The following is an 8,702-nucleotide window of genomic DNA, read 5'->3' on the forward strand; positions in this document are numbered from 1 at the left end:
TCTTCAAGCTTCCCTAAGGGTTATTATAAGGAGTTTGTACTGGCACGGTAGCAACTTAGCATGATGATTATTATTATTATTTGCTTTTTTGAATAATGGATCGTTGTGTCAGCCCGGTCAACATCGTCCCTCTCCCTCCTGTCCAATTCTAAACGTGTTTTCAGGTAAAGAAATAAAGTGTCGTGCCGACAGAGGCGCTATTCGGCTCCCCCGGCTCCGGCCACCTTTTTGCGTTTAAAATTGTGTTGATGTTACAAAAAATATCTCTAATAGTTAGGTTTAGTGTATCTTTGTGCTGGTTAGACTAAAGCTTTTCAGGGTTTTTGTTTGTGTCTAAATGTAAAATGACGAACAGCAGATTCTCACAGTTTGTGTTTTTTTTTCTTCTTTTTTTTGTTTTCTGTTTTTTTTTTTGCGTCAACAAAAATAGCCTTTTGATCGACAGTAGGAGCCGTTGGGTGTGTTATGATATATAATATAGCATTTGCTCACAGGATAGTTAAGTCAAGAGAAAAACAGAGTCACATTATTTTTTCTTAAACATTAAAAAGTAGTATAGTATCACCAGCCAGCTTCCCTCCTTTCCTACACCCTCCCTCCTTCCTTTCCTTCTTCCCTCCCCTCGTCTGGCCCTGTCTGAAAGCTGCTTGGCAGCCCTGGGGATTGTACATTGCTCGTGGTGGTTTTCCTCACATCATCCTTTTGCAAATGATTTCTTCAAGCATTTAACATTGTCCAGCTTTTCTTTTTTTTTTAAATACACAAACACACACTTCTTATACAACACGCAAAAAAAAGACAAAAGAAATCAAATCAATCCCTTTCCTTCCCTCTCACCCTCCCTCCTCGATTTGGCATGATAATGTGTTCGAACATACACAGTTTCTGTACTTGACTGGGTTTTTGCATCTCCCCACACACTCACACTAACAGTAGATTCGACGAGACGGAAACAGAGCGAGATTAAGCCGGAGACCAAAACAGTAACATTAACATGAATGAGAGGCGTTTTACAGACGTTGCTTGTCCCTTCTCTAACAGCAGAGCGATGCGGCCTCCTGCTCCTGATCCGAGGTCAGTTTAAGTCCCATTATTGGTTAAGGTAAGGATACTGACGAGGGACAGAACTACTCCCGGTATCAGCGCTAGGAGAAATAGCATTGCCAAAAATCAGAATGAACGAAGTGTAAAATATATGCGGAAAGTAAATAAATAGACTGCTTGGAGTTCACTTGCCCCCGGACTTCCTGTCAGTTCTCGTTTTGCATTTCCTCTCCTGTAGTTAAGCTTAGGAGTCGGAGAGGAAGAGCTGATCCTGGGTCAGCCAGTGAAAAGGCAAGTATAACCCCGTGTCCCTGATAAAAACAACAAAGCCAGGATGAACCAGCCAATCAGAAGTCTCATTCCTGTTCCCAAGTTGCTACGGGCCAATAAGAACCCTCGATTCAGTCAAGCTCGAGACAAGAGCGTCTCCACGGCAACGGTTGCCGTAACAACATGGGGCGTGGTCAAGAACAGTTGCCAAATACTGATTTAGATACATAAACACAAAGCAAAGCTTGATTTACTTGATATTTTTCCATGTTTGAGGCTGATCGGGTACCGGGGAAGGCAGATCGAGTCTCGGCAAAGTACATTTAATTTTTTTTAAAAACCGTTTTCAGCTACATTCAGGCTCGGTTCAGGCGGCGTGGCGAGCCAGCCCGGCGAACAGTGAGAGGTAAACCTGGAGAGGACGACCAAGCCCCTCTCTTGCTCCCTCACTGGGGGCCAACAAAGCACCATCTTCTCTAGTCACACACACACTCACACAAACACACACACATATTACCCTGTCACAATACTCAGACGCATCTTCGCCCTCAGACAGACCTGATAATCAACAAATACACCCTCCGTCTCGGCTTTGCTCTCCGCTCGCTCAGCCTTTTCCTCTAATCCACCCAAGTGCAAAATCCAAGGCTCCTCAGTTCAATTTGTCAAATTAAGTTAACTCAAAGAATAACAAATATGGTTCAGATGTTCCACTTGACAGACAAACACAAATAAGATATATATGTATAGTTTAAGCAAAGAGACTCTGGAATAAGTAAACTAATCTTTTGTATGATTGAATTATTTGGTAGAGAGCAGTTCAATACTGGCACACACCACGGTCACATCTGGCTAATACTCGAGGTTCTGTCTCACTACGCAAGCTTTGAAGTTGTTAAAGATTCACGACTTAACTTAAAGAAACACAACTTAAGCCAACGTTTACTCGTACTTCTGAAATAAAAACCTATAGAGGGGACACGCGCACACGGGCTTTAACACAGAGCAATTACACGATGAAGAAATTAAGGTCCATGGCTTCGCTAATGCTGACTTCTTTCGCGCACTCTCTGAAGCTTTTTGATTTCCCCCGATAATTGTGCATCATAGTTACTAAACAATCAATGGTAGATAGGTAAGTCTATTATTCACACGTGTATTTAGTCGACAAACACAACTGGTGGATCTACATTCACGCCGCTCTCGCAACACGACCCTCCGATAGGACCAACATCCGCCGGTTCAGAGCCTTGTAACACACACACAGACACACACACATTCACACACACACAATTCAGGAACTTCAGATGAGTACCCCCCCCTCCCTCCCCAACCCCAAAGGAAGAAAAAAAAAAACAGTACAACAATACAATCATATTCTATTTGTAAACAGGTAGAAGCCACTTGACTTGTTGTTGCATCTTCGGACACAATTAGGATCAAGGCAATGAAATGTGGACGACTTTTGCACTGTTAAAATATTATCTTCAACCAAACAAAATGATTTTTTAAGCTTTTTCTTCTTTCCTTATTTCAAAAACACCATTTGTGGCAATGAGAGCGATTAAAAAAAACAAAAAAGCAAGTTATAGTTTGCATTTTTGTTGTACTTAATGAAACATTTAAAACATTTTGTGAGAAAAAAAAAACAAAAAAGCGCCTCTCAGTAGGCCGTGTGAGAGGCTACAGTATGCATAGATACAGATTCGCCTTTCTCTTGGTTTAGAAGTCTGACAAGACCGAGCATTTTCCACTGACAGTCACACACTCACACAATAAACACTCCCCACTTTTGATTTTTAACATCAGTGGAGGAGTGGAGGAAGAGGAGGAGAGAGGGAGCATTGGGATGTCTACAGCCCGTCCTCCACCCCCCACCACATCAGGACCCCCCGTCCTTCAAAAGACAGCATATTGAAAGCAGTGTGTTGAGCTTCTCCAGCTTAAAGCAGTTATTTGGCAGAGAAAATAAAACGTACAGACCTATACATAGTTTCAGTGCTAGAAGTTGGATTTTCCTTTCCTACAAGGAGTAGTAGTTTCTTTTCTTTTTTTTAATTCACCTACAAGGGGGGGAAAACTGGCTTGATTTCCTGAGAACCATTGCTGGTTATTTAGCAGACAAAGAGGAATAGTTCAAATAACCAACGCCATGGCCAAAAACACTGATCCGAATTCCCAGAGTTACAAAGCATCGTCTTCATCCTCAATAAGAGTTTTTACTTTTTTTTGTAGCTTTTTTTTTTTCTTATTTTTTTTCTCACTATTTTCTATTTTTCCATCTTCTCTTTAAAATGAAGAATGAACACACGTTCCGCCTCCTAAGTCTTGTAAACAAGAGGTTTCAGTGTGGCACCTCCAAAACATTGAAAGCCTATTCTGAAAGTGCTGTTTCCCCCCTGCCCACTAGGGGGCTAGTGGGAGGGCTTGCTAGATAGGCCCCGCCCCCTTACACTGGATGGGCGGGGCTTGCTAGTCCCAGCTGCGGCTACAGTCCTTTGCACTGCAGAGCTCAACGTTCTTTAGTTTTAAAACAAAATTGGTGCAATACTTTTTAATGTCACTTTTACTATCACCAGATAATCCTCCTAAGTCCGCGTTTATTCTTCTTTAACTATCTGTTGATCTTGAACTCCACGACAACGCAGTAAGGTAGGCGTGCCAAGGCAGAGAGGAGCGCACACATACTCATTCGCACACACACACAAAGTACTTCCGCGCACATATGTGCACGTGCACGCGCATACGGTAAGGACCTCAATGAGTAAACAGCTACACTGGAAAAACGGGCTGCTCCCTCTATATTGCAGATTATATATACTGAGAAAAAACCACATTCAGTGCAAAGTTAAAAAGCTCATACTCCAACATTGTCAGCAAACAAAAAAAAGAAAACGTTAAAAATGAAAATAATTGGAATTCAAATAAACATGACGAATGAAACAAAAAATATATATATATAATAATGAGCTCGATTGAAGCTTTTTTCGGTCTGAAAGAGCACTACCTGGAAGCAAATATCCATCCGTTCACATTATAGAATTGGCCTGCATGATTCAAGTATTCCGACTGATATGTTTTTGGGCTAAAACAAAGTGGACATATGTGCAGAGAGAGAAACGTAACTTGTTTTCCACAGGGGAGACCCCGCTTTGTTGTATTTCTTGTAAGTGAAAAAGAGTCCGACTAGTGCCATAGCTTTTTTTTTTTAACTACTTTTTTTTCTTTTTTTCTGCTGATTATTGATTATTCTCTACTGACCCTTCCCATAGCCTGTTTTGATTGGCAGGCGGTTCACATGGAGTCCCCTCCCCCTGACAGGTGATCCACTGGGAGGAAGGAGCTGATTGGAGAAGGGCTGCTGATCCTCCCCCCCTCGGTGCCGCTGGGATTTCCCCACAGGCTACTGGAATAGTTGGGCCCGCCCCAGAGGGAGGAGCTGTGGAGGTCGCTGCTGTTCCACTGGGTGGGCTCAGGAGCGCGGCTGGGGAACGGGTGAGACTGATCCATTCTGCTCTGAGAGGAGCCGATGGCCTGCCAGCTGGAGGAGGGAGTGGCCAGTGACTGCCCTTGTGCAAAGAAACGGTTGATTTCCTCCTCGCTGGCAAACTCGGCCAGAATGGTAGTGTTCCCCAAAACACACCTGCAGAGAGAGAGAGGGTCAGTGAGAGGGTCAGTGAGAGGGTCAGTGAGAGGGTCAGTGAGAGGGTCAGTGAGAGGGTCAGTGAGTGTGTCTGCTGATCCAAAACATCCTGTGGCTGGATTCCACATTCAAACTATTTCCCTGACTAAATCAGTGCGTTAATGCATTTTTTTTTTAAACACTGGAGAGCGTAGAAAATGTGGTCATAGAAGTTTTTGTTTAGTGTGTCACGTTCACACAAGATCGCAGGCTTGAAAACTAAGACGTCTACTGTCAATGCGTATCCATACTTCTTTTTATCAGTTATTTATTCAGTCTCTCAATCAACTGTTAGTGATTGACTTTGAAGAGATTTAAAAAAAAAAAAAAAAGTGTTTGTTGTTTTTTAAATTGTAATTATTGTTCAAATCCTGATAATCAGCTGATAACCTCAAACAGAAATCTAGGTTTGTTTTCTCTCCTTTCCTGTTTAGGTTGACTTGGTTCTCACTAGTCCTGGGTCTAATACAGGATGTCTACTCAGCGTCCTTACATGTGCAGGCTCTTCTGGGCCTTAGCGGCCTCATCCTTGGAGCTGTAGCAGACCACAGCGTTACCGTGTGGCAGGTTGAGGTGGAATGTGATCAGAGGGCCGTGCTGCATGCACAAAGTCCTCAGGGTAGAGCCGTCAATCTGAACGAAGCACAAACAAACAGAAGGGGACAGATGTTCATGAACTGCTGACAAATATAACGCAAACATTTCCTCTATTAGGTCGGTTTGTTGAATGATCGGAGCACAGCCATTTTGGGCGCCTTTCATTTGTTTTTCTTTTAGACAATGTACCATGGCTCACAGTTGCCAATCATTTACGAGTCGCCCTAGTTCTATCATCAGTGAAAAATACTAACAGAACTGTGCCACACATTTTTGCCCGTGTACGTACAAACTATGAGGCAGAATTTAATTAAAAAGTAACACAGGTTAGCTGATACATTTATGTACTTGTGTGTACCTGAGGTGTGAGATTTTTCAGAACGAGCCATTGGGATCTCCCTGAGCTGCTGCTGCTGCTGCTATCGCCCCAACTGGAACCTGCAGATAGGAGAGGAAAGGGACGGGTTAAAGGTGTAGACGTAAAACATGGAGGAAATGACCATGTGCCATACTAAGAGGAGCGGTACACCCTGCATCACCTACCAGATGTAAAGTGTTCTTATGTATGTTAGAGAGGTATTGAACAGAAGAGTTTGGCTTACGCACAACAACACAGACTTTAACACCCCTTGTTGTTAAATACCAACCAACTATGTGCAATATGTGCAATAATTATAAAACGGACAAGTCAAATCAAGCAATCTGATTGGTTCTTAGCCGTGATATACTGAGCGTATACCACGGGTAGAATTGTAAGTTACTTTTCACAACAAGTCAGTATCCCTCCGCGTCTGAGAAAAACAGTATACCGTTGGGTTGAAAAGCAAACTGCTTGCTTAAATATATGCCGTTAACCGGTTCAACCCGGAGGCCTGAAGGTGAATCCAATGTGTCTGAAATGATACTAATAATCCATGTTCATGGATGAACTGTGCAATATATACCTGGCTGCTAAATCCTCAGAACTGTTCAGTGTATTTTGTAACTTTTTTTGGATCTCTAATTCTTTTGTATGCATTAAGACATTAAGCTGTCTTTGGGTCTTTTCTGCTGTAACACTGTAAATGTCCCCTCTGTGGGACTAATAAAGATATTCTGATTCTTATTCAAAAAAGCAATGCAAAATCGTTTTTTTTTTTAAATGTTCTGCCATTGATGGTTTCTACCTGATTAAATGTACTTAGTTATTGACCCCTGTTAGTGTGCATGAGCTCTCACCAGGTGTGTATCTGGACTCTGTGGAGCCCCACCCCCCCAGCCTCAGGGAAGAGCTGTCCCAGCCGGAGGAGGCGGAGCTGGGCTTCTGGCTGGTGAGGCCAGGTGGAGGTCTGGAAGGAGCCGCCACAGCCAGCGCCTTGGGAGGCAGGGGGACCTTCCACAGCTCGTGGGCCAGGGAGGAGTTGGACACAGAACCGCCGCCGGGAGACCACTTCGACTCACTGGGTCTGGCTGCAGGGAGAGAGGGCCAAAGGGGATCAGTTTCACTAAACATCTTTCTTTTTAAAGGTCCCCTGTTATCAGGGGTGCACATAACTTGTACGCAGGTACGCGGCAAAAATCTGAATTGCGTAACGTCACTTGTGTCACTTCGCGCCTTTGCGTACCTCAAAACAAAAACACATATTTCGTCTACACGTGTTTCTTGTCAACAGTCAATGGAGTAACTAGACATGTAAAAAGAAACAAAGACATTAAGCAGCTACGTTGCCGTTTCGCTCTCTGCAAAAAATCTTCGGACTTCCTGTGACTGACTGAACTGGGTGCTGGCCGAGTCGAACAGGACATAACCGACGGACCTGTGAAGCTTTACAGGAGGCAGAGGCTTAGATCACCCGACAACAGAGTTGGTCGCCGTGTGCACAGACACTGTTGTCGGGTGATCTAAGCCTCTGCCTCCTGTAAAGCTTCACAGGTCCGTCGGTTATGTCCTGTTCGACTCGGCNTTAATGATCAATCATTACAAAAAATATCATATATATTATTCTGAAATGGACCAATCTGCACAATGACTACTTTTACTTTTGGTACTTTAACTATATTTTGATGATCATACTTTTCTAATTTTACTTGAGTAACATTTTGAATGCAGGACTTTTCTTGTAACAGAGTAACACTCTGGTACTTCTACTTTTACTCAAGTACAATATCTGAGTACTTCTTCCACCTCTGTCTGATTTCAAACTCTTCCATAACACCCTGAGTGAGTCTGCAGCTGTGTTTTACTCCACTTTGGTGTAAATAAAACTGCAGCAGCTGGACCACAGAGCGTGAACTTTGTGATCAGCTGATTTTGCGCAGTTCTCCAGTGTGTGCGCGGGGCACAGAGGGTGCGCGGGGCACAGAGGGTGCACAGGGGAGTCTCCCACTGCAGCCAGTTGGCGGAGTTTTGGCACAATTCTGTTGTTCATACCGACGTTAACCCGGTCTGTGCACACGGCGACCAACTNTTTTGTAATGATTGATCATTAAAGTGTTCTCAAAGCTGGTAAAGGTGCAGCTAGTTTTACAAATTAGATCAAAGTCAAGTAAAGTACAAATATCTCAAAATTGTACTTAAGTAGAGTACTTGAATAAGTGTACTTCGTAACTTCCCACATCTGAAATCAGATATGACTTCAAGTCATGTGATCATTTCTTAGTATTTGACCTTTCAACTTGGCCTCAGGAAATGCAAGGACTTCACAGTTTTGGCAACAAGTTTTGGAGAAAGCAAATCGAAGGCTTAAAAAGAGACAGGCAGGTGCATCTTCATCATCTAGCATGCAAGAAGTGTAATTAGAGGACGCTGAGGAGGACCACGCTTCGTGTGGGGTGAGTACCAAACGCTGTCTCCTGGTACTCATCTGAGTAACTCACTAAAAGAGTTATGTGCACCCCTGTCTATTAAACTGTTTTTCATCAATATATTATAGGTCTCAGATATATACAGAACATGTCTCTGAAGTGTTTGGCTCCAAACACCTAACAGATCATTGCAGCATTACCCATAATCCCCTCTGTTTCAGCCCTGTTTCCAAAGTGCTCATTCTCTGTCTGTTACTTTAGATGAAAATAAGGAGCCCCTCCCCACGCCCCTCTGAGAGAGATTTGGTTACAAAGAACACAATGG

General features: G+C 43.3%; 1 protein-coding gene across 1 annotated transcript in view; it reads right to left on the reverse strand.

The window, feature by feature from the left end:
- Positions 1-330: 330 nt before the first annotated feature.
- LOC104949739 (trinucleotide repeat-containing gene 6A protein-like) overlaps positions 331-8,702 on the reverse strand; it is a 29,704-nt gene continuing 21,332 nt past the window's right edge. Inside the window, exons 19-22 of the mRNA XM_010776152.1 lie at positions 6,812-7,042; positions 5,952-6,031; positions 5,490-5,629; positions 331-4,957 (exon numbers count right to left, since the gene is read on the reverse strand). Coding sequence (XP_010774454.1) covers positions 4,609-4,957; positions 5,490-5,629; positions 5,952-6,031; positions 6,812-7,042 — 800 coding nt within the window. The 3' untranslated portion in view covers positions 331-4,608. The remainder of the gene's footprint in view (positions 4,958-5,489; positions 5,630-5,951; positions 6,032-6,811; positions 7,043-8,702) is intronic.

This window comes from Notothenia coriiceps, unplaced genomic scaffold (genome assembly GCF_000735185.1).
Source record: "Notothenia coriiceps isolate Sejong01 unplaced genomic scaffold, NC01 NC01_scaffold00000339, whole genome shotgun sequence".
In the NCBI taxonomy this organism is placed as follows: Eukaryota; Metazoa; Chordata; class Actinopteri; order Perciformes; family Nototheniidae; genus Notothenia; species Notothenia coriiceps.